The sequence below is a fragment of the Zalophus californianus genome, chromosome 13 (genome assembly GCF_009762305.2).
Source record: "Zalophus californianus isolate mZalCal1 chromosome 13, mZalCal1.pri.v2, whole genome shotgun sequence".
NCBI lineage: Eukaryota > Metazoa > Chordata > Mammalia > Carnivora > Otariidae > Zalophus > Zalophus californianus.
The window spans coordinates 38,642,904-38,668,660 of NC_045607.1; the positions used below are offsets into that span (position 1 = coordinate 38,642,904).

The 25,757-nt window shown below is 45.7% G+C and overlaps 1 protein-coding gene across 4 annotated transcripts in view; it reads right to left on the reverse strand.

Moving 5' to 3' along the window:
• Window positions 1-3,252: 3,252 nt before the first annotated feature.
• ACO1 (aconitase 1) overlaps window positions 3,253-25,757 on the reverse strand; it is a 52,754-nt gene continuing 30,249 nt past the window's right edge. For all 4 annotated transcript variants that reach the window (XM_027614410.2, XM_027614412.2, XM_027614413.2 and 1 more), the window contains exons 8-21: window positions 24,635-24,806; window positions 23,939-24,039; window positions 22,658-22,774; window positions 21,386-21,545; window positions 19,935-20,070; window positions 19,217-19,301; window positions 18,305-18,461; window positions 17,002-17,126; window positions 14,892-14,996; window positions 14,043-14,185; window positions 11,453-11,600; window positions 7,031-7,153; window positions 5,009-5,194; window positions 3,253-4,123 (exon numbers count right to left, since the gene is read on the reverse strand). In XM_027614410.2, the coding sequence (XP_027470211.1) occupies window positions 4,010-4,123; window positions 5,009-5,194; window positions 7,031-7,153; window positions 11,453-11,600; window positions 14,043-14,185; window positions 14,892-14,996; window positions 17,002-17,126; window positions 18,305-18,461; window positions 19,217-19,301; window positions 19,935-20,070; window positions 21,386-21,545; window positions 22,658-22,774; window positions 23,939-24,039; window positions 24,635-24,806 (1,872 nt within the window). In that variant the 3' untranslated portion in view covers window positions 3,253-4,009. The remainder of the gene's footprint in view (window positions 4,124-5,008; window positions 5,195-7,030; window positions 7,154-11,452; window positions 11,601-14,042; window positions 14,186-14,891; window positions 14,997-17,001; window positions 17,127-18,304; window positions 18,462-19,216; window positions 19,302-19,934; window positions 20,071-21,385; window positions 21,546-22,657; window positions 22,775-23,938; window positions 24,040-24,634; window positions 24,807-25,757) is intronic.

Sequence of the window (25,757 nt, forward strand, 5' to 3'; positions counted from 1 at the left end):
TCACAAGTATCTCTTTTTATCTATGATTGCCTTTTTTGGATGCTGTTGTTTAAGAACTCTAATAGGATGTTTAAAACACCTACTGGAGATTCGAGAAAAGTTCTTTCAAGTATCTAAATGGTCCAGTTTGGATGAAGGTGAATAGTCCTCTCTTCAACCAACAGAAGGCAGACTGAAGGTGAAACAAAAAAAATCTTGGAATTTCCTTATTGGATTTTTTGCCCCGAGTCAAGCCACTGCCAGGCATAGAGCCTGGAACAGAGTTAGGCACTCGGTTACTATTTACGGAATGAAAAAAACCTGGTAGGTAGCGTTTTAAGAATGGCAGACTCTTGACTGATGCCTAAATGCTGGTCATTGGATTTCTCGGTCAAAAGCTGTATGTCAGAACCAAGTGGGGAGCCTTTTTCATGGGCACATGCCCCACCTCCATTAGGACATCCTGGCAGGTGTCCAGACATGGGTACTTTGTGAGGTTTCTCAGGTGGTTCAGATACAACCAATCACACACACCCGCAGGACCTTGTTTCTCTATGGTTCCTGCCAGGGCTGACATGGTGATGGGTTTTTGACCGGAAATGAGAAGTTGCCTTCGGTCAAATGCCTGATTGTGTAATAAGGGCTGTAAACTCTGATTCCTGTCCTTACAACTGATATTACTACTTTATTTAAAAAAATTAAAAATTTTTTTTAAATTTAAATTCAATTTGGTTAACCTGTAGTGTATTATTAGTTTCGGAGGGTAAAACTGACATTATTACTTGAGTTTAAAAGACAAACCGTCAGGTCAGCATTTCCTCAAGCAAGTCCTGTGGAACACACACGCTGTGAGATGCTCTGACGAAAATGCTCTCTGGTCAGGAGAGGCTCCTGAATCAAACGCTGCCAGCCCGCCCCTCAAATGAGTGAGTGATTTACACTATAACTGTCATTGTGTGGCAATGTGTCAGTTCTGTGCTAACAAGACCCCCTGAACTCAGTGGTTCCCAAATACGCTGACCCTGGAACCCTGTTATTCCCGGGACACTGCTCCCATCCTGTGGAAGCGCCACAACAGGCATGCAGCCCTGACGCAGCCAGCCAGCCAGCCAGCCAGAGCCAAACCGGAGTGATGTTAATTTCAGGACTGTACCAGGTACTCTTTTATCATACCACGTACTAGAAGTACGCATTTCACTCAGCAAATCTGCACTTAATATGCAGGACTCCGTTCCTGGGGCGCAAATTATTAAAACTATTAAAACTCTCAGCTATAATTATATAATCTTTGTGATAATTAGGCTGGGTGAACAAAAACTACTTGGGTGTTAAATTCTCTTTGTGGTCATGACATTTGACAGCTTCCTCAGAAAGCAGCCAGGGAACCTTACTGTTTTTCCGGACGGAAGTCTACATTGCTTCTACATAACCCTGCTGGGTACTCTACTGTCCTCACATAACCCTGAAAGGGAAACTGGGCCCAAAATATGGTTCTTCACTTTGGTGACTGGAAACTCCCAACTTTAGCTTACAGAATACTGGGAGATAAATCTCTTAAGATCACAACTACTAACTCTTACCCCAGAGCTGCTGGTGACCATATGCCCAGGCATGCGGAGCAGCCCGAAAGAATGAGGTAAGACGAGTGGAGGAGTGATAGGGAGGGAACCTGAGTTTGAGTCACTAGATCCAGTCAAGGCTACGGCTGTGGCTACCTCTGTTCTTCAAGTTCTATGAGCCAGTTATTATTAACATTTGTGCTTAACCAGTTTGAGTTGTGCTTCTAATAACACTATGAGTCATGACTGCTACACCCTTCCCCGAGCTCACTCTCACCTACTAATGGCTGTCCCGGAGCCGAAGACACATGTGCTAAAACAAGTCTGTGGGTTAGCACAGTGTGCACACCAAGGAATGCTTGGTTTCTTAGGAGGCGTAATGGATTTAGAAAACTGTTGACAAAGGAGCTGAGACCCCCACGGAGAGGAAGAGGGCCGGCAGGCACCTTGAGCAAGGAGCACACATCTCGTCTGGAGTGAGAGGACTAGTGCCTTCTCGAGAAACTAGGCCTAAGGAGTTCATTTGTTCAGTCTTGTTGTGGGCCAGGCTGTGACACTGGGCAAGACATTTTATTAATGAACAGGATCGAGGGTGCATTTGGAGGTAGAGAAGTTCGGAAGCGTACCAGAAGTTATAGCCACAAGAACCTGTCTCCACATAACCACTCAATGTGAGGAGCTAGACGGCCCCCCAGAAGCGAGGTAATGAAGAGCTAAGGCAGTAGAGGTCTGTTTTCTCAGCCCTTCTTTGTATTTTTGTGTTAGGACTGATCCTTATTTGAAGGTCATAGGCTTTTTTATACAACAAGGTTCTGTTTGTAATCTTTTTTTATGAACACAAGCTAGTTCCCAGGAACCTCAGGGGCAGGGATGCTCACTAACCTGTCTTGTCCCTCATCTTTGAAGAGGTAGAAACAGGACTCAGTCCTCGGTGTTCTAATGGCCAGGCCATACTCCCTGAGTGCCAAATTTGAGATTTTTAAAATTCATTACAAGGAGATCAACCTGTGAGCTCTAATTATGAACTGCATGTTTTTTGTGTTCTCCCAAAATTCGTGTTGAAGCCCTAACCCCCAGTGTCTCTCTTTGGAGATGGGACCTCTAAGGAAGTGTTTCAGGTTAAATGAGGTCGTAAGGTGGGGCCCTGATTTGATAAAATCAGTGTCCTTACATGGCACCAGAGAGCCAGCTCCTTATCTCCTCACACACGCATTAAGGAAAGACATGTAAGGGCACAGCAAGGAGGTGGCTGTCTGCAAACCAGGAAAAAAGTTCTCACCAGAAAAGGAAGTGGCTAGACACTGGATCTTGGGCTTCTGGCCTCCAGAACTAGGAGAAAATATATTTTTGATGTTTGAGCTACCCAGTCCATGGTTATTTTGTTATGGTAGCCGGAGCAGACTAAGACATGCGCCCCCAAAATGATGTCAGTGATGAATATAAGCAGATTAACTATAGGACACAAAAATAAAAAAATGATGACCTGCTCACCATACTTACATTATTGCTACTGCTACCTTCTTGTCTGCTCCCAACCGGGGCAGAGAAATCCTCTTCCTCAGCTCTTCCACATCCCCCTGTATGGTACAGCTGCGGTTGTAAAAGCAGAACTTGAAGGTCACCTGATGCTGCAGTCTGAGACTCACTCTGCTTGAAATATCCCCAGACTAGAGCCTCACACACATTACACAATTCAATTCCAAAGTCAACAAGCTTTCCTTGAAAATAGATTTAATCTTCCTCAAATTACAAATGTTCTAAGTCTCTCTCCAAAACCACCACCAAAGTTCTCCTCTTGACAAATGAATTTTCTGGGGAAAAATTTTGAGGAGAGTAAAAGAAAACATCACATTTTTTTTTTTTTTAATGTTGATCCATCTAAAGGCACATAATCAAAAAATGTCAGTGTCTGACCTGCCCACGAGGTGTCTGGATCACTCCTTCCGAAGGAAGAAGGCAGACAGGAGAATCACAATCACCGCTGTGATTTGAGAACATTTTCATCTACCGTGTCAGTTAACACTGGCATAATATGCAAAGGCCAGTGGCGCTCAAGGGAAGGTTTCATGGAGCAGAGGATAACAGAGGAACAGAAATGGGGACAGGGGATGCCTTCTGAGAAGACTTATTTGTGTCCAGCTGAACATTAACAGGCCAAGAGTGAAAAATCGACATTCTGTGATCAGTGACTTCACACACAAGCTCAAGTTCTCTCTTTCTGGCACTACTGACATTCCCACCATTCTAGCTCCAAATTCTAGAAAAAGAGAAAAAGATCCACAAAAATAGAGAATGTCAGAACTGCGCATTCTGAGCCCGGAGGAATGGCACCAGTTACGTCAGTGCTTACGCGCTTCCGTGCAGGGAGGCCGCCACGCGCTGGGGATGCTCTGCACCAAGGGCCCTGTGGGCTAGTGGCGCTTCGCTTCCCCCGGCGCAGCTCCAAGCGCAGGGCTCCGAGTGCAGCTGACCTACTTGGCCATCTTGCGGATCATGTAGTTGAGGATGCCCCCGTTGTGGAAATAAGCGAGCTCCACGTCCGTGTCGAACCTCATGATGGCCTGGAAGGTCTTCCCGGTATCCAGCTGTGACGACAAAGAAGCAGAGGAGAACCAGTGGGGGAGGAGGCCAGGTAGCTGTGTCAGGAGGGATGCCCCCCCCACCCTCAGAGCTGCCCCTCAAAATATGGTCCACACACCAGCGGAGCCAGCAGCACTGGGGGGCGCGTGCCGTCCCTCGCTCCAGCCCAGACCCAGTGAATCCGGGGCTGCATTTGGACAAGATCCCCAGTCGACTCCTCTGCACAGTAAAGCACCGTGGGGTACAAATGATGGAGGTGACGGACACATGAGGACCAGGTCTCTTGGGGCAGCAGCTACTAGTGACGCAAGGGATGGTATTTTCTAGACCCTCTCCGGGAGCTGCGGGTTGGCAGAAGTCTCATTAAGGTTGTCCCGTAGGCAGCTGGTCCAGTTGCTGACCCTGGGGCCTCAGCACTGGGTACCTGCCTTGCCGCCCCTCACCTCGGGAGCTGTCGCCTTTACCTTTAGGCTAATCAAAACCTGGGGTGAGGCTCAGGAATGGGTGTGTCTGTTCACATTTTGATAATAAAAGGTGTTTTTTTAAGATCATGTGAAAATGTCCTGTCTCCGAACTTCTAACACTCTTTTCTGGGCTAAAGAGAGACTGGGAGTCAGAGGAGATAGTGGGGCTGGCTGGGGTTGGGGAGTAAGAAAGGAACTGATGGTAACTCCATGAGTAAAGAGAAATAAGTAATCCATCAACAGGTGCAGGGGGGGCACCGGTTGTGTTGTGAAGGCAGAGCAGGTGCCAGCAGAACTCCTAGGTCTAACGCACTCCTACTGACTGCCTGTTTTCCTTCCAAAGCCCACTCATTCCCTTCTCGCGGGTTTGATGATGAATGCACGGTCCCGTTTACTTGGACCTGGCACAGGGAGGCTCCAGCTTACCTTGACCTGCACTTTCATTCGTGGTGTGAGGTTTTCTGGAATGATGATGGAGTATCGTTCCCGCCCTGTGAGTCCCAGGGTGTCTGCGGTCTCCCCAGGGAGATATTCGAGGGGAATCACCCCCATTCCCACCAAGTTACTGCGGTGAATGCGCTCATAACTTTCAGCCAGGACAGCTTTGATTCCCTGAGGAGCCAAGACAGTACTTTGGACACAGTTCCAATTTTCTTTAGATACACAAAACTTTACAAAAGGCTTCTTCAGTCAAAACTCCTCTCACACCTAAATTCTTTTTAAGTACCAATGAGTTGTTTACATAAACAGTTACTCTAGTTATAAATAACACAGCAGCTGGTCTGAACTGACTGCCTACAATGTACAGGCAGCATAATAAAGTGGCTTCTCTCATCCCACCTTCCACCAACCCTCGGAGGGAGATGCTACCATTGTGCCCTCTTCACCCACACGGTCAGTGGTGGTACCTGGTAATTGAACCCATGCAGTTTGACCACACATTTAGCTGCTTTGTGATACAACATCTCTTAACACACTTCCATTGTATCTGGAATCCACACCGCAGAACAACATAAATTTTTCTTTTCTCTCCCTTGAATAGGTGCAGACACAAAAGACTTAACCGACAAAGCAACTTTCAGAACATACTACAGAGATAGGAAATGATGTGCTGCTTTTGCAATTCCTGTTTCAAGAACAGGAGATACTCTATATGGATCCGTGTGCACATGTGTTCACTCTGAGGGGGAGTGGAGGCTTTGTAAACACGTCCGATGCACGTCCCTATGCTGGGTAAGGGCTGCTTGCGGCTGCGAACCAGTCGTCCAGCCCCCTCTGCTGTGAGGAGAGCCCAGCACTGCTGCGCGGCCCAGCCCGGGGCAGCCGGAACTCTCGGGGCCGTTCCGTACGGAAGCCTCGGGCCTAGGGGGCCCCTCGCACGCCAGTTCTCTTGGCCTCCTTCAGCTCTTACAGTCTCCACCGGCTGCATTTCTACTGCCAGCCCCATCCCTAAAACCCTTTCCTCCTCTGTAATTTCTCTGGTTCTTTTCCGCAGCTTCTAGAAAAGGCAGGCTTTTGACATATTACCAAGTAATCAAAGAACATCTTTTGTTCCCCCCACAAAGCAATATGATTGATAAAAAACAAAACAAAGCAATAGGTGTGATGTTCAAAGAGATTTATCGAAGCCTGGACATCCGGAGGGCTGCCTGCCAGACCCCGCCTTCTTTACTGGACGTGTGGATATCACCGTATGCGGTGTTTCCCAAGGTTTAATTTGCTCGAGCCATAAATCCCTGAGATTGGCACCAGCTAAGTCATCTTCCCCTACCCTGAGAATGCAGGCTGAGCAGCAGGACTCCTCCCTGCTTTCGGGGCCAGGAGATGCTCCAGAGGTAAGAAACATCTGCTCCCTGCACGGCCCCTCCATGGGGACGCCTCCATGGGGACGCCTGAAGCGGCTCAGGCCCTGAAATGGCCACAGGTTCTCAAGAGCTGTCTGTCTACATCCAGAGAGAGCGTCCTTCACTCTTGAGAGTCCATAAGCCGACTCAGAGGCAGTGAAAGGCCACTGTAAGAAGTGCACTCCCCAAGTCTGTCCAAAGCACCGGTTCCTTACTTTTACCCTTCCCTGAACCTCCTGAGGGACAACACGGGAGCAGCATCTGGGCTTACAGCTCGCCTGGGACAATGGCCTGAAATACTTGGCCCGTCCTCGGCCTGAATATTAGGAAAACCATGCCATTTTTCCCCACAAAAAGAAGACATACATACACACATTTGAAAATAATTTCAGAGACTTCACAGACCCTCCTCCCAACTGCTCCATAGACACGCCCAAAGGTCCATGGTTCCCAGAATAGGAGTATCTGATCTATGGGACCGGTTCAACTCTGGATTAGCCTTCACTGAGTGAGGTAAAGGCAAATCCGTGAAGAAGCAGGAGCTGAACAAACATCACATGCTTTCCTGAGCTAGCCTGCTGGGGTCCCTCCACGTCACACTCACCAGGAGGAAAGGGCCCTTGGCTGCCCAGTCTCGGGAGCTGCCTGAGCCGTATTCTTTCCCGGCCAGAACGATCAGGGGAAGGCCTGCCTGCTGGTACTGCTCAGCAGCATCGAACACGTCAAGCTGAGGAAGAGAAAAGCAAGGTTTACAGATGCAGCAGAGTGTGGACACAGGCCAGGGGGACCTGGTGAGAAGCACAGGGTCTTCAGTGGCCCAGTCAACACAAAGCCAACAGAAAACTCAACCAATCAGTGGCCTGCGTTACAAATCTCCAATTCACCCCTACCAATGAATTTTATGTTCTTTTAACTAAAATGCCTAGTTTTTGTCCTGGTTTTAGAAAAACATTCAAATCCTACGGCATCAAGGGAAAAAAAAGAAAGTCGATCAGATTTTTCCCCCTCTTCCATTGATTAAACTATTTTAAAGCTTAGGAAACGGAGAATCCCACCTAAACCTGGGTTTTGACTCAGTCTAGAGACTCAGTTATGGTCACCTGTAAAGGGCAGCAACCACAAAGAAGGTGACGTGTTCTGAAATTATATAAAATGCAAACATACATACACTTATTTGTTTATTTTAGATAGAGAGCGAGTGCAGGGAGAGGTAGAGGGAGAGAGAGAAGCCTCAAGAAGACTCCCCACTAAGTGCAGAGCCTGGTGGAGGCCTCGATTCCAGGACCCTGAGATCATGACCTGAGCCAAAATTAAGAGTCTGCCGCTTAACACTCTGGGTCACCCAGGCACCCCAAAATGCAAACGTGTATCAGTCACCCTTCTCTACAAGGATGTCAAGGCAGAGACAGCAGAAACACGGGTGGAAGCAGAGATCAATAAGGGACAGGAGAGGATTAACTAATATTTTGGTATATATGAGAAACATCTTCCACAAACAGCTTCATTTGTTTCTCACAAAAATTCTGAATATTCTGCTGTGCCAAGACTTCACAAAGACATTTGATATCATTGCTGGTGATATGAAACAATTGTTCTTCCTGGCTACTTAAGTAAAAAAAAAAAAAAGAAAGAAAGGGAAAAAAAATCCCTCAAGAGAGGGTTTCCTTCAAAAGAAGCTCTAGAAAGGTGTGTAATCAACCTCTCAAGTAAGCTTTCCCAAACTACTATTTCGGTGGGCTGATGGAGCCTGTGGTTAGCTCCACATGACGTTACCCAAATCTGGGGAGCTTATAAAGCAACGGCTCCCTACACATTCCCTCTCTTCTAAAGATGAGGACAGGGGCGCCTGGGTGGCTCAGTCGGTTAAGCGACTGCCTTCAGCTCAGGTCATGATCCCAGGGTTTTGGGACCGAGTCCTGCATTGGGCTCCTTGCTCACCAGGGAGCCTGCTTCTCCCTTTCCCTCTGCCTGTCTCCCCTGCTTGTGCTCTCCTGCTCTCTATCAAATAAATAAAAATCTTTAAAAAAAAAAAAAAGAGGACATAAAATGTCCGTTATTGTTCCTTTCTATCTCCAGTATTATATTTAAACTACCAGTTCTCTATTTCTCCATTTTCGTTATCAATTTCCTGCTTTGATGAGGATTTAGTTCTCCCTCTCTTTTTAAAAAGATTTTATTTATTTAATTGAGAGAGAGTGCATGTGTGAGTGGAAGGAGGGACAGAAGAAAGGGAGAGAATCCTGAAGCAGATTCCCCAACTGAGTGCAGAGCCCAATGCAGGGCTCGATCCCAGGACCCCGAGATCATGATCTGAGCTGAAATCAAGAGTCAGACGCTTAACTGACTGGGCCACCCAGGCGCCCCGGGGATTTAGTTCTCTCCCCAGCCTCCCAATATAATTATGTCATACGTTTTGAGTAAGTCAATATTTGGTGTTTGCACTACACTGACTTATGTGGATGTTATTTATAGCTGAGTCAGATAATGTACTCTGAATTCCTTTTCTTGGTAATCAAAAAAATTTCCACTGGAATTAATAATTTTCTTTTTGTGTGTGTACTCACCTGTTTCTATGTCACTACCCATCAATTAATCCCCAAACACTCTGCCTAAAGTACACATCTTCTCTAAAGACATTCAAATGTATCAGGCAGTCTGTCATTTAAAAATCTCTTCCGTAGAGATCTCTCTCCAGGAGCTTCAGTCCTGTTCTAATTTGGACTGATTCTTCTCTAGATGGTGCATTCCTGTGATGGAAGAATCTTCCTTCACCAACATCCTGGGAATTGCCTGCATTTCCTTTTCCTGGATCCTACAACTTCCCCTTTTTTGGCTTATTCCCTCATTTTGGTAAAACGCATTTACCAAGTAGCTTCCTGAGACAGGGATTGAGGAGTATTTTTAAAGTTTTTGAACCTGAATGTGTTATTACTTTAACATGGGACATGGAATTTGGGGGTGCAAGCCAGTCTAAGTTTCCAGTGTTGGTTTGAGCACTTCTGATCTCCAGCACATTGCACAGAAGCTGTCTTCCCCACTTTGGAAGTTTCTAGATCTTCTCCTTTTCTCTGCTGTTCCTAACTTCATACCGATGCAATTTGGAGCTGGTCTTCCATAATCATGTGGGTATTCAGTGGATGTCATGTTGGAGTTGGATCTTGAAGTCGGGGAATTCTCCTTGTGTTACTTCCCGGGTAATTTCCTTTCTTCTCTTCTTAGCATCTCTGTTTAGTCAGATGCTGGGCCTCCTCATTTCAGTCTAATTTTCTTATATTTTTTTCTCTAATTTTTCCTTTGTCTTTCTGTTCTATATTCTGAGAGATTTTCTCAACGAATCAACTTTTCCTGTGAAATTTTTTTAGGGGCTTTTTTTTGTTAATAGCCTTTTCTTTCTTTTTTAATTACTATTTTTTATCAAGAGCCCTTTCTCGTCCTTTGATTACTTTATGCCAACAGGAAATCATTTCATCACTCTGAGAAGATAATCTTTTCTTCGTTTTCTTCTACACTTTGCATTATCTCTGTTTTCTTTCCCTTCCCCACCGTTCTTTGTCTAGGTCTGTCTTTCAAGTTCAAGGCTTCGCTCAAATGTCTGTATCTCTGATTCTGTCTCCTTATTTAAGATGAGGCTCTGAACATCTGACCAGAAATTCTATGTCATGGCAGGGCTTGTAAATTCGTGAGGTTCACTGTGACAGTCAGTATACTGGAGGCCCCCCAGTGTCTATACTGCACATCTTTCCCCTTGTCTCTTGGGCATTCTACCAGCTAACTATCTTTAATAGTTTGTTTAACATCCCTGCTCTTCACTGAACACCTATCTACTGGGTGCTGACTTTGTGTTGGGTCCTGGTGATCAGTGATTACTTATAAACAGTTTGCTTTACCAAAATATAATCTGTTACAAGTGAGGTGGTATGGGTGGTGATCAACCGCACTGATGTTGGAGCCAGACTCCCTGGGTTTTGCTTTGAAGATTGTTTGATTGATTGATTGGGGGGGAGGGGCAGAGGAAGAGAGAGAAACTTATGCAGACTCCGGGCCTAGCACGGAGACTGTTGCGGGGCTCGATCTCACGACTCTGAGATCTCGGCCTAAGTTGAAACCAAGAGTCGGATGCTCCACCGACTGAGCCACCCAGGTGTCCCCAGACTCCCTGGGTTTTAATCTCCATTTTTATTATCTTAAAAGATGGACAATTATGGTACCTCCCTCAAAGGGTTGTTATGAGGATTAAATAAGTCAATATAGGCAAAGAGTTTAGAACAGTACACGGGATGCAGTAAATTCCATATAAATACTAGCTGTTATTATTTTTAAGTAAGTCAGGAGGGTGATTTCTCAAGTAACTTAAACAGTTCTCAAGCAGCTCTGCAGCGTCTGCAAAGGGAAGGGAAGCAACACCGAGGACCCATGACACGCACCAGATACTCTGCTCTGTGTTGTATACACGTCTTTCCATTTAAGCTTAAGCCTCAGAGCCTTACAGGGTGGATATCCTATTTCGCAGGTCAGAAAAATGAGGCTCAGAGAGGGCAATAACTTGCTGAAGGCTCCACAGCCAGTATGTAGGACTCAAAGCACAGGCTCTCCCTCCCATCTGGGAATGAAGAGTTCCAGCTGTAACAGGCCAACTGCAAAGGGCTCCCGTCAGGACCCAGGCAGGCCTCCGCGGGCCTCTATGTTCCTCCTCCTCCTCGTGGAATGGGGACTTAAATGCTAATAAAGTCATACAATAGCACCTGTTGATAAATGTCCTCTATCTTAACCTGGAAGTTCCCCCTTAAATACTCTGAACTGACCACATTTCACTCAGAGGCTTTGTAAATTCAACTCCCAGGAAACCACGAAGCAGAATCTCTAAGCAGGAAGAGAAAGTTGTAGAACTTAAAAGGGCATCTCTGTCCGTGATGAACTCTCTCAAAACAAGAGGTAGCATGGGGCTATGAAGAAAAAATGAGACCCAAAGGAAAGTGACTGTGTAAATATCCAACCTCCCAGAGCCTGACAAAGACACAGTACTCACAATTTCTCCAGAAGGCAGATGTATAGTCTGTGGTGCCTGCTTGTTCAAAAATTTGTTTAATAAGCGAATGTTGGCAAACGTCCCCCGTGCCATGATGGCATCATTACCTCGGCGGGAGCCATAGGAGTTGAATTCTCGTGGAGTCAAGCTAATAATGTAAGCAGGAGAGGGGCTAGGTTAGTGAACGGAGCAAAGATAAAACTTAGCTTCCATTAAAAAAAAAGAGAAAAACCATAGACCCAGATATCCCTCTAAGTCTACTAAGCATCGCTTCTCCAAGGCAGCAAAGCTGTTTCTGTATCTTCTGCTGAGGGGAGAGTCAGAGGTCAGAGGTGGGGCAGTGAAAGGGGGAAATCAGCATTCTCCCAGGATCAACTTCTAGTCTTATAAATCTGGGTAGAAAAACCAGGAGGAACTCTAATGAGTATTTATTTTACTGATTCAGTAGGGTAGCCTAGAAAACTTCACAAGAGATAAAATATTCAAAATGGGTAAGAAAAAGGAAACCAAAAGAGTAATCAGTGTGGGCCAGTCAGGTGGAGTCAAGAATGAGGGAAACACAAAATACATTCTGTAAACTACCTGGAAGGGGGTATAAATTTGTCCCCAAGTCATCAAGAACTCAATGTATTGGGCAGACACACAACTGGCAACATGATTTACATTTCTCATAAGATAAAAATCAGAGTAGTGCCAAAGAGACAGAACAGCTCTTCCTGGTCTTGAAATCAAGGAAAAATCTTGTCTGCGGGCTCCAGTTAAAGGCCACTTTGTGATAGCAGGAACATCTTACAATTAACACAGCGGCTAGCTCACCGAGCTGTTTCTTAAAATGCTAGGATGTATGTGTGAGTGGTAATCTGATCTCACGGTGAGATGTGATCTGAAGATTGAGAGTTTAGGCTTCAGGAGCAGGTGAGCATGTCTATAAACTCCTGAAATTATATCCAGAATGTTGGGGATACGTGCACTTTTCTGGGAAGGTATGATATTTCTTTTCATTCAATTCCCTATACAGTCCATGTCTCCAAAGTGTCAACAATCAGCAATCAAAAAAATCACTGCTTGTTTCCTTAGTTTCTTTCTCCAGCCTCAACCTCTTTGTTTCGCTGTTTGTTGGTGAATCCTTTTCTCCCATTCATTCATTCATTCATTCATTCAACAACTCTTTATTGAGCCCCAGCTATGTGCCAAGAGCTGTTCTCAGGGCTTGAGGTAGATCACGGAACGACACAGATGAAGATCCCTGCCTTTGCAGGGCTTACATTCTAAAAGGTGGAGACAAAGAAATAATCAAAATAAGAAAATGAGTATCTTACACAAGTGTTACTAGATTGTGGTTAATAACTGAGGGGGGGGGAAAGTAGATTAAGGTGAGGAGAACAGGAGTCCAGTGGGGGTGACCTCATGGAGGAAGACTTGAACTGGCAAGGGAGTTAGCCAGACAGCTATTCTGGGGAAGAGCATCCAAGAGGAAAAAACAGCCCGCTCAACCAAAGGCTCTCAGGCAGAAGGGTATTTGGCCTTGCCTGGAACATTCAACAAATGAGGCTGCCACCGGTGTAGCCAGAGCGGCGTGGGGGAGGGGGAAGAGCAGGGATTCGCCGACCCCTCTCGAATATCACCTGCCCTTCTCCGCTCGATGACTCCCACTCAAAGTACAATCATATCCCTTTAGAATCTTACCATATGCGTCTGTGTGTAAGAAGTCCCTGTACATTTAATACAGTAGTTGCCCCATGTTAAAAAAAATCTTGAGATGGACTCCTGTGCATCCCCTGCTCCAGAGGTGGGCTAGCTTCTGAAACTTCCAGCACTCCTATCTCTGGGGAACGTGGAATACTTTTGCTCTGAACACGACTGTCCCATAGGATGCACCAGGAGGAGGCAGGGACTGAGTGGGGCTCAGTAGGGTGGGGAGGCATGAAGAAAACACCTCAGCCACCAGGAAAGCGAGATGGGGCCAAGGCCGTTTTCTTCTCCCACTGACAAAAAAAAAAAGGAAAGAAGGAAAGAAAGAACGAAAAAGGTGTTGGATTTTGTTCTTAGATTAGCTCTGGGCCCATCCCTGAAGACACTGATTCGGGAGGTGCAGACGGGAGCCAGGAATGTTGATCTCCCCAGATGATTCTCATGGAAAGTCAGATCTGGGACGGACTCCGATCACTCTTGGCGTATTAGCGGACAGTAGGTAATACTGGGAGAGTACCCATTGAAGTCAGTCTGTGACTGAAGGATCGGCCGATGAATGTGGCAGCGGCAAATCTGTAGTCAGTCACTACGTGTCTCAGGCAGGAGGCGGCATCGCAGGGCAAGGGACACCCCTGCCGAGTGCGCCGCAGGCTGAGAGCAGAGCCTGGACTCTAATGGGGGCACTTGCGCAGAAGGAAGATCCCCTCTGCTGGGGTTTCCTTGCTGACAAATCTCCCAAGGAAGCTGGGAAGCAGTAAACAGATAGGGTGACTGGTTTTCAAGCCTCAGGGTTCACTGAAAAATCAGTCTGATTGAAAAGAGAACATGTGAAAAGAAATACTGGCCTCATTCACTCCATTTCTGCCTTTTAGTCTTTCTTCCCCTCACTCACACTTACCCTCTGTTAGTTAAGTACCGAGCAGCAGGGCTGTTTCTTGCAATATTTCCAGCCGGAGAGATGTGGTCCGTTGTTACGGAATCCCCCAAGTTTAACAGCACGTAGGCATCCACTATAGATTTAGGGGGCTGGATATCCAAAGTCTAGCAAAAAACACAGCAAGTTAGTGCTGGCTCAGGTTTTCTCCAGCAAGTCACCAGGGAGTCTGAACAGTTTCCACAATGCACCGTGGACCCAAACTGGATGACAGCTGTACATCGCTGCACAGAAAATTCTAGGTTTTTTGGTTTTATCAGGGGTGCTTAGAAAAGTAAGGTGAATTTACTCAAAACATTTACATCCCACCCCTGAAGGGAGGCAAAGTATTGAGACTATTCCCTCAAAAGCAATAGCGATACAGCTGCAAATGACCTTCTCTGTCTCCACATCCAGGGAACTCAGATGCTGAGGACAACCAGAATCCTGACTTCCACTCCCCCCTTCCCACCCAGGAGAGCACAGACTCCTTGATCGTCAGTTATATGTAAGATTTCCCTTATTTTTTTGAGTATAAGGTTTAAATATAGCAGGCCCGGGGATGTTGTGCGGGGACAGTCGATCCCTCAGACTTTTCTATGTCCAGGTGGTACAGGATGGCCAGGGTGTCTCCACACAGCCACACAGAACCCCTGGACAGAGACACTGTAGGCCCATTAGAACCAAACACCCCAGCTTCTCAGTATTGTCTGCTCGGGTTTGTAAAGGTTTCAGTGGAATGCGTAGTCAAATCAAGGACAGAGGGTAATCAAGTAGATTCTATAAGGAAAGAAACATTTTGAAAAACTTATTTTGTTAAAAATAAAATCATACCAGGTTTTCAAAGAACGGTGGTGACTTAATGTATGTAGATTTGGGATTCCAGCAATATAGCTTGTCCGATGGGGCTGCTAAGGCATTCCAGCTTTCATTCACGGTCTTACAAACAAAAAGATAAAAGAAAGAAAAGCAAATCTAATCACATTCCACTCTAAGGAAAGTTTGACATGCAAGAAGAAACTATATATTCTAAGAGTACAATAAAAACCATTCTTAGTGTAAGACCCTCCAGGTACGCCAAGTGAAACAGTCAGACAAAGACAGATACCATGACTTCCTTGATATGTGGAATCTCAAAAACAAAACGAACAAACAAAGCAGAAACAGATCCATAAACACAGAGAACTAACTGATGGTTGCCAGAGGGGAGGGGAGGTGCGAGGATGGGCAAAAAGGGGTACAGGGGAGGGGGAGGTACAGACTTCCAGTTACGGAATGAGTAAGTCACGGGGATGAAAGGTACAGCGTAGGGAATTCAGTCAATGCTATTGTGACAGAGTTGAACAGTGACAGATGGTAGCTACACCTGGGTGATGCACAGAGTTGTCCGATCACTACGCTGTCCACCTGAAACCAATGTAACATTGTGTGTCAACTATACTTCAGTAACACCAAAACCAAAACAGTTCTGATTCTAGTCACACACAAGAGCTCCTTTACACTAAGACAATCTCATGCCCAATGACTTAAAAATACATATACACTGTGATAGGCAGCCTTGAAGATGGCCCCAAGGACCTACCCCCCACCTCCCTGGCATGCACACCCTTAAGCAGTCACCTTCTGCTGAGTGTGGGCTGAACCTAGTGACTCATTTCAAAGATCAGGTTATAAAGAGACTGCCTTCTGTCTCTCTCACCCTTTCCTGCTTGCTCTGATGGAAGCCAGGACCATGCTGTGAGCTGTGAAGAGACCCCCGAGCAAGGCAATGAGGGAGGCCTCTAGCGAACTGTCAGCAGGGAACTGAGGCCCTCAGTCTGAAAGCCTATGAGGCGTATTATCCTGCCAACAACCATACAAATGGCCTTGGAAGTGATCCTCCCCCAGCTGAGCCTTCAGATGAGCTGCAGCACCAAAGGACACCTTGGTTGGAGCCTGAAGGCAGAGGCACCCAGGTAAGCCACACATGGATTTCTGAACCACAGGAACCATGAGATAATAAATGGTGTTTCTAAGTTTTGGGATAATTTGTTGTACAGCAATAGATAACTAATCCATACACATAATATAACTTAGAAAACAATAATTCAGATAGTACCAAAGGGGAAATTATTTACTCTCTGAAGACTGGCGGAAGTAGACGTCCAGGTCATGTGGACACTGGATAGCAAATGACCGCTGCTATGCATTAAAGTCAGCTTGAACTGTCTCCACAGGGCCATGACCCCGGCCTTTGGAGAAATGCATTTAACCCAACGCCCAACAAGCTTGCTCTGACCACTTCCTGATGAGCAACTTGTGGGAGGGCATGGTGCATGAATCTATCCCCATTTGACCCTCTTCCCCAGAGAGTCTGCTCTCTTATTTCAAACCCAAGCCCCAGTCAGCATTCCTTGGGTCAGCCTAACACAGATGGCAGAGAAAGGAATAACATCTAAGGGTCTCAGAAAATGATACTGAGCACCCCCCCACATTTTCTCTCTATTTGTCAAATGCTCAGAAAGGTTGGTTTATTTATTTATTTATTTATTTATTTATTTATTTATTTATTTCAATAGTTTGGTGCTCTCTCCTCAGTGGCTTTTTAAGCATCCAAATAGTTCTGAGAGGTATATCCAACCAATGAACTCTACCTCAGTGACACTTGGGGCTGGGGCGGGGGGGGGGTGCTGGCTAGGAATCACACACAACCTAAGGCCTCTCTTTTTGAGGCTGCTGCCAAATCTGGGAACCTTGTCCAGATCTGGGAACATCTGGGGAATGTAGAGTGTGTAAAAATGTAAGTCACAGGAGAAAATGACCGAGAACCACTTCCTTGGTTATCTGAAGAAAGAAATGTGACTTTCTCTAGTTTCCACCGCCATCAGCCTCGGGGTCTGCAGAGATGCCACAAAGGAACGGCTATCCCCTGAAAAAATGAGGGCAGAGCGGGTGGGGACCTCACCTCTATCTTCTGGTAGACCTCCTTAAACATGCCAGGGATCACGTACTGACGCTCCACCGCCTGGATCTCGTCTCTGGTTGGCCAGATGTCTTTCAGAAATACCTGTTGTCCCTTTGCATTGACCCCTGAGGAAAACAGGTTTATTAAGGAGAAGAACTGCATTTAATCCCCCATTTTCATGATCCCATCCAGTCAAATCCCGTTCTCTGTGGTAGAAATGTTCTGTGAAGTCCATGCAAACACTGTGTAGTGAAGCATGAATTGCTGGCGCCGTGGGATGTGGGTTAGGCTCCTGACAGCCTCTCGTCACAATGTTTTCGGCACCCAGTCAATACGTAATCTTGCTTCATGTGTGCTTCGGCTTAAAAACACCTTACCTAGTACATCCTGCTGATGCGTTAATGCCGAAGTCCCAGCCAACAGCACTACAACTCATGCCTGAACAAAGTCTGCCTCCCACAAGGCACCCCACAGCCTTTCTGGGCTTCCGTGCGCTAGGCAGCACTTGGGCACTACGCTTGGGGGCTATTTTAAAAAGTGAAATCACCAAAACCACAAAAATGTGGAAAGACATGGCACTACACAGAGCACGAACAGGATATGTATTTACAGTGTGAGAGCTGAGGGGAGAAGCAGAGCCCTGCCTCGTTTGGCTGCAGCTGAGAACGCACACGTTGAGTGACACAAAGCCTGTACCCCTCTGTGCGTGTCTGCAAATGACCATGGAGGCAAGACGAGTCTTGATTTGGGGGTTAAACTACATTTTAGTGAAGAGGCAAATCTGCAAATATCGAATCCACACATAATGGGATCAACTATAGCTCTAGTGGGGCTTTCCTAAAAGTGAATTGAAGGGGCGCTGTGTCATAGTATTGAATCTACTGAGAACGGACTGAGGAGGACACAGCAAGACCTCCAGAGGGAAGGAAACAAAGCATCATTTCTCCAGATTTGGGGAAGTTGAACTATCTGGGATGTGTTCCTACAGAGGATACGTTAAAACAGTGCCTCGCATTAGATAAAAGCAGGAGCTAGAAAGAGAAGAACTGGGGAAGAAGCCAGAATAGCATGCTCTCTCTGACTTTGCAGATTAATTTCCTTTTGTCGTCCCTTGTCCTTGGTTGCTTCTAGTCTGTTCCAGTTCTGTCTTCGCCATGTATGGGGGAGAAAAGAAAAAGACTCTCCTCATCTTTGTTAGTTCTAGTAATCGTTATTTATTAAGGAAGGTGGTCACTTTTCCTCCAGTGATATTTTCAAATTCACCGGAAAACAAACAAGGGCAGCCACACAAACGACATCTTACCCAGTGGCTCTTTCTCAAAGTTGATCCTGACGGTCCCAGCAATTGCATAGGCTATCACCAAGGGTGGAGAGGCTAAATAGTTGGCCCGGGTATTGGGGTGGACTCGACCTTCAAAATTCCTGTTCCCAGAGAGTACTCCGACAGCGACCAGGTCTCCCTGAGTCCGGCAAGAGAAAGATCAGGTCACAACGGAGAAGGGGCCCAGGCTTCTTGTCTTAGACCACCTGCTGAACTCTCCCATCACGGGGGGAGTTCTTTAACCTCCCTTTCAACCTGGTCCTCTGCCTGCAGGGAGAAGAGCACACATGGGTGTCCCTGGGGAGACACTCTGGGTCAAAGGACACCGAGAGACATGGTTTCTGCTCCCGAGGAAATCCCAGGTGTGTCAGAAGGCAGCATCCTGGTGACTTCGCCACCCGGGGCCTGAGAACAGTTGAAAGCTAAAGGAAGCCACTCTGACCTCCATCGGTTCTGTAATTCAGGCAAACCAAATCGTGCTTCTCAACGCTACAGAATTTGCGGCCAAAAATCAAGGCCATGCAGTGTAGTTTTGATTCCACTGTTTGCGTGGAGATGTGTCTGACTTGGAGCCAGGTTTCCGGTGACCAGGCACACAGAGGCCTGGAGCTGTCTGTAGTGCAAGAGCCCGTGTGTGCCAGGCACTGCTACAAGTCCTTCACGTCCATCTCCGTGCTCACAACTCTGTGAAACAGGTCCTATCATCGCCAATTTACAGCTGGGAAAACTGAGGCACAAGGTAGACCGCTAGTCAGGTTAGCTTGACTCCAGAGACTGTATGTCTAAACACATTCCCTGCTGCCCTGGGCCTTCCTGAGGCGACCAGCCTTCTGGGCACACATCATATGAAAAGAGCCAACAGCTCCGAAGCCCCACAGGCTCCTCGGCCATTACCTGCGTGATGGCTTCGACCACAGGTTCAGGTAAGGGCCCGCTGTTGCCGATGCAGGTCATGCAACCGTAGCCCACGACATCAAACCTAGGCGCAGGAAGAGAAGCAAGGCGGAGAGTGAGTCTCAATGAGCTGCTCTGCCGAGGACAGTTCTAGAGACCGCTGACTTAAAGAGACCGGCAGCACGTGGAATAATTGTAGTACTGTTCCTATAAAGCTTTCACTCTCAGGAGGGTTGTAAAAAAAACAATCCTTCTCATCCAGATTAGGAATAGTGTGGAAACTGGAGAAATTGTATTTGGTAACAAATGACTCATTTATGCCAAGGAATTAAAACATTTTTAGCCATGGTAAGTGATTATTTTCATACCAAACAGCAGCCTCTCAGTTGCCGAGTCAACGCTAGCCCATCGCATAACCTCCGTCAACTGAGAAAATGCACCCCGTCCTCCAGAAGGGTGCAGCACGACACCATAGCACAGGCTTGATTTCAGCCCTGCTTTGCCCTTCAAGGGCACCCTTGTCTGATGAACAATGAGCACAACTGTCCACAGGAGGGCCTGACTCTGTGGGGACGTAAGGGCTGAAGTCTCCTCACTGGCTGACAAGACTCATTAGATACCATCAGATGAGCTGATGTGTGTTACATGGTGACGCGGCGAGACACATGTGGAATGAAATACAACCCGAGCGCCGGTGTAAAAGAAAATTCCTCCTCACCCAAGCTGGGACAGGTACGGCATGACCCCACTCTCTCGCAGGTAGTAGGTGACCACACCGCTTCCAGGAGACAGGCTGGTTTTGATGTAAGGCTTCACGTTCAGGCCAGCATTCACAGCTTTCTTGGCCAAGAGTCCTGTGAAATGGTCAACACCAACACAGTGTGGGGTGGCTGTCCACTCCAGGTGCCAGGGCGGGTTCAGGAAAGAGACCGAGCCCTCGGTCTGCGTCGCCCGCCACTGCCTGACAGAGCCCCCATTCGTGGTGCTTTCTGCTCTTTCTGCTGCCGAGCACCAACCAACAGCTCACTGGCCCAAAGTCATTTACACGGACGCAGTAAACTCAGAATTAGTCAAGGAAATGGAGAGAGATCGGCTTTTTTTTTTTTTTCTCAAGAGATAAACTTAAAAACATTGAGGAATATATTATAGAATAAATTTTAACTTTTGGAGGGAAAGCAGTCTTTCTAATTACGTTTTATTTGGATGAAAATTATAATTGGTAGGGCCCTTTCTTAAAGGATATGAACTGTGTACTGGTTGGTGAGGAATGCAGTCAGTCTAGAGTAAAATTCTAGTCCCCAGGTATTCTTTTAAAGTAGAAAATCAAGAGCTCTAGGCCACTGGAATTTTGGCAGATACAGAGACTAGTACAGAAACACTGGGTGCTCTCTTAACAACGTATCATAGAATTTGGAAAGAAATGAGGAGTGGGGGTAAAAAGGCACAAAAAGCTATAGACAAGCTGGTGACTTGTCTTGAGGAAACTTGTTTGCCCCAGACAAGAAAACCTTAGGGGTCAACAGATGAATTCTTGGACAAAGAAGGTTTTCCTTATGTACTTGGGCACTTTATAAAGAAAGAACTCTTCAATGATCTTTGGTCTGTGGACACAACAGGAACTCTTGGGAATGATAAAAAAAAAATATCTGGACACTAAAGAGACTTCTATTAATAAAACTCGGCATGTAAATATTAACTATTTGACCAGAACTGCGTAACAGCCAAGTAAGTTTTATCAGCCAGTGCCCCGTGCCCTAATTCAGATGCACTTACAATACTTCTAAGAGACTGAAGTCCAGTGTACAAAAAGGCCTATCAGGGGTTTTAAAGAGACTAATCTGTGATATGAAAACAGTTTTTTTTTTTTTCTACAGTCTGACACAAGATTCTAAGCTTTACCAGAAATTCATCTTTTTTTTTTTTTTGCTTTCTTCTACTTATTTTCTGCTTTAATTCTAAAGATTAGTATGTATTAGGTATTCTACTTTACATACTTTGCTTTGAACACTCATTATTGTGTAAACACTTCTGGACCAATGAATCTCTGCATCTGGCAAAGACAAGGTTCGGGGAACTACACGTAGATTCAGGTAAGCCCCAGGGTTGTGTCTTGAGAGATTCTCACCCACATGTCCACATGACCACGGGGAGGAATTCAAATGCACTCACCTGCTCCTAACATCACAGACGGGTTACTGGTGTTTGTACAGCTAGTAATAGCAGCGATGACCACCGACCCATGAGTGAGGGTGAATTCGCTATTATTATAGATAAACGTCTTCTGGTCATTATGATGGTCCAGAGCAACCTGGAATCCTTTAAACCCTTGCTACGGGAAGGAAAAAAAAAATGGAAGAAAAAAACCACAGTGAAATGGTCTCACTTTAGAAGGAAAAGAAATACCTTGGTAACTATAATTTTAAAAGCCAATTTTTAGCAAAATATAAACATCTCATCTGAAATGCTACAGAAAACTGAAAGTCCTCTTTATTGTTTTTAAACCTTTATAAAAGGCAGTCATAATTTCTGACTCTTCCTCTGCTTTGAAGTCCTATTAACAGTGACTTGCTTCTCATCTCAAAAATGGAAACGCTATAACTACAAATTTAGTTCCAAATTAGTCTAATTAAACCCGATGACATTATTGTAGAGCTTCATGGATATGAACCAAGGCCACTGATTCTAACATGATGGAAACTTAGAAAAAGGTGTCCTTTTGGCCAGATTCAACTAATCATGGTCAATAAGGCAAATTAAGTACAGCTGAACATTTGGTGTCATGCTGGTGGCCCCAGGATAAAACTTATCAAGTATCTTAATCATCATTTGGGGAGATGTTCATCGAAAATCTGCATAAAAGATGCTAGGTACTTTGTGGAGTATAAAGGTGATTCTGACACACATCATCTACTCAAACATACAGTCCAATAAGGGAAATCAGACCTGCAAATAATATAAAGGACCAGCAATGTAAGTTCAAGAACATGGATGCCATCCAAGGGTTTCAGACCAAGTGTCATCAAGGTTCAAACGAGGGACCGATGACTTTCTATGAGATGTGAGGCCATGCTGTGGAGTCTGAGAGACACCGACATGCAGGGAGGGGGAGGAGCCATCCAGGTGGGTGGAGGAGGGGCATGAACGAAAGTACAATGGCCAGGAAAGCTGGGGCAAGTCTAGTACACAGTGTGATGAGAGTTATAGGAAAAGCAGATGTGTGGGCTGAGTTGTGTTCACAGATGGTAAAGGGCTCTAAGGAAGCTGTGTGGCCCTCGGCTAACGGGAGAGGCACCGAGGACTTCAGGATGGAGAAGAAACGCCCTCAGCGTCAGGCTTCGGGAAGCTGCGGGGTGGTGGTGGAAAGCAGCGTGGGCTCTAAGACACGGGGCACAGGGCTGGGTTGGGAGGGGGGACTTCCACCTGCCTCTCCCCGGCCCCTACCTTGGCTCCGAGGCAGTTCTCAAAGTCCTTTTTCATGTCGGTTACAGCGACTTTGTCCTGAGGCCTTTTTGGTCCACTGCAGCAAGGCACGACCGTTCTCAAATTTAATTCCACAACCTGTCCACCCAAAAGAGAAGGAACTCAAGAAGTGACATCGTACCTTCGGAGAAAAAAAACGCAAGCTGGGCCACAGAGCCGAAAACACCACAACCACAAAAACAAACTAAACCATCACATTCATAAACAAGGACTCAATGTTCTTTTTAATGCTTAAGGAATGAATTTCCAAAGATCAGGACGGGCATGTAAGTGGCGTGGGACAGGCAGGAAGCCTTGTCACCTCCCAGAAAGACCAGGGTGTGCACCCAGCTGCTGGCCAGCGTCTTCTATGCATCCGTCTTTGCAAAGCAGCTGATGCATCCTTTTTAATGGTGAGCTTAGTTTGAGATGGGTTTTCTACTAAGATGATACATAAACCATTGTCCTTTTTTCTAAAATGACTTGGTAGGATGCCGCCATTCAGGCATCAATGCCAGGCAACGGGCCTGGGTCTGATTGCATATTTCCGTCCCTCAAGTATACTATGAAACAAAACCAGGATCCCACATCTAGGTGACCCTCTGGGCTTGCCTGTCCAGAAAAATGTGGAATCAGTTTGCCCCCTAGAAAATGAATGAAGGTAAATCACTGGATAAACCGGAACTAATTGCCATGCTCTACCCCTATTTCTTTTTCTTCTGCAATGATGAGATGAGCCTTTAAACAGCCCTACTCCCTCTGGCGAAGCCATCTTCAAAGGTCTTCCACATTAGGGGAGTCAGTCAGTAGGTCAGAAATGGGGTGCCCACTCAACTTAATGGCCAGGAGAAAAGGAAGAAGTTATTTTATGTTTACAATCCCTTATCCTCTTAATTGTTTCAGTCTTTTAAAACCTTGTTCTTCTGTGATGACTTGGCGGTGACTTATTTCCTACAAGTACACCCCCTCAGAAAAAAACATACACAACTATGGGGCGCCTGGGTGGCTCAGTTGGTTAAGCGACTGCCTTCGGCTCAGATCATAATCCTGGGGTCCCACAATCGAGTCCCACATTGGGTTTCCTGCTCAGCAGGAAGTCTGCTTCTCCCTCTGACCCTCTTCCCTCTCATGCTCTCTATCTCTCATTCTCTCTCTCTCAAATAAATAAATAAAATCTTTAAAAAACAAACAGACAAACAAACAAACAAAAAACATACACAACTAAAATCACTGCCTCCAGGAAAAGGAAACACTCTCTCATACCTGGGCAAAGTCTGGGTCTTGAGAGGGGTCACTGAAATCCCGAAACATTCCTACAGCTTGAAGATACTTTTTCATCTGCTTTACTTTTTCTTCATCACGACCTAAATGGGTATTTTAAGAAATAACAAGTAACAGAGGTTAAGATTTCCCGGTGAGACGAATGCCTCCACCAGCAATTACACAAGGAAGGTGCATTTCGCTTACACACACACCTCAAGTTTTGCTGATATTTCACCTTTCTGTCTAATATTCTGACTCTCTGGCTCATGCTGCTATTTACTGGGGATCATTCACTGATCTGGACTATTTTCTGAAGCAGATTCTGGTCCTACCTGTAAAAACTCCCCCTCTTTGGTCCTCATCCTCCATTCAGAGGACCTCAGGCTTAGCACATCGTCAGAGCACACCTTCATCACTAAGATCACTTGCTTCCCATCAAAGAACCAGTAGTAGAATACCAGCACAGACATCTAGGTTTCCAGAATACCTGAGCTCTTTCTACTGGCCACACCACGTCTATGTTATATTTCTGAAATCCCGACAACCATTTTGATTCCATAGAGAAAAGGAAAAAAAAAAAAACAATAAATGTGACCATGTGCACTCCAAGGGGCAGAGGCAGAAGGCAGGGCTCTGATCCTCAGAGTTCCAGGAAGCCTGACCCAGGGCCTTCCGCTCTCACGGGTCTGCACTTACCCGTCTGCACCAGGTACTTGATGCTAACGTCATCAACCGGGAAGAAGGCAGCAGTTGCTCCATACTCTGGACACATGTTTGCAATTGTAGCTCGGTCAGCAATGGACAACTGGGGTACGCCTGGCCCGAAAAACTCCACAAATTTGCCCACTACCCCCACCTGGCGCAGGTGCTGAGCAGCAGAACAAGAAAAAAGCTTGAGACTCAACAGCCCATCTTTAAAATGCAGAGCTAGCACTTTGTAATTCTTACAAACTAGCCTGGTGAGTAAACATAAAAAATAAACTGGCCCAACATATTTTTGATTACTTTAAAAAATAAAATTTAAAAAGTAATGTTAACTAAATATGGGGAATCTTGGATTGGATTGGATCCTGGAACAGAAAAGGGTCATTATTGAAAAAACTGGAGAAGTTTCTAGTTTAGTTAATAGTGTTGTACCAATGTTCTTAATTTTGATTAATATACCATGGTTACGTGGGATGTAAACATTTGCGGAAGTTGGGAGTTTTATCTGTAAATATCTGTATTTACAGATAAAACTCTCCTGTAAATCTAAAACTATGTCAAAACAATTATTACAAAAAAAAAGGAAAGGAAAAGTAATGCCCAAAACACAGATAACATTAATAAAAGTTTTCCAAAGTGAGAAGGATTTTTTCTCTCTAATGAGATCACTGGAAGCGCCTAGAAGTGCTAAAATTTAAATAAATTCTTTCACCCTAAACAGTCTTGCACTAGTAAATAAGGAAGAGGGTATAACGAACAAATTTCCTGAACACAAGTACAAGTTCATTGTAACCGAAAGATCTAGCCAGTCTGACTCCCATCTCTTTTCCAGACATGCCATCAGCCAGGGCTGGGGCCTCCGCGGCTCACCTGGCCCTGCACAAAGCCAATCTCACCCGCAGTGTGGACAGCCACACCGACAGGCTCTTCAGGTTACGGAGGCTTCCGCTAAATTCTATGGGCAAGTCCTACATCATTCTACATTTGAAGAACAATGCACAGACCTCTGTGATAAGCTACAGTATTCAAATAAATGCCATTCCAAATTCCATAGGGATTAAATCAAAGAGAAACATTTTTTGGACTTTAACAGGATAGTAGTTATCCCTAACAC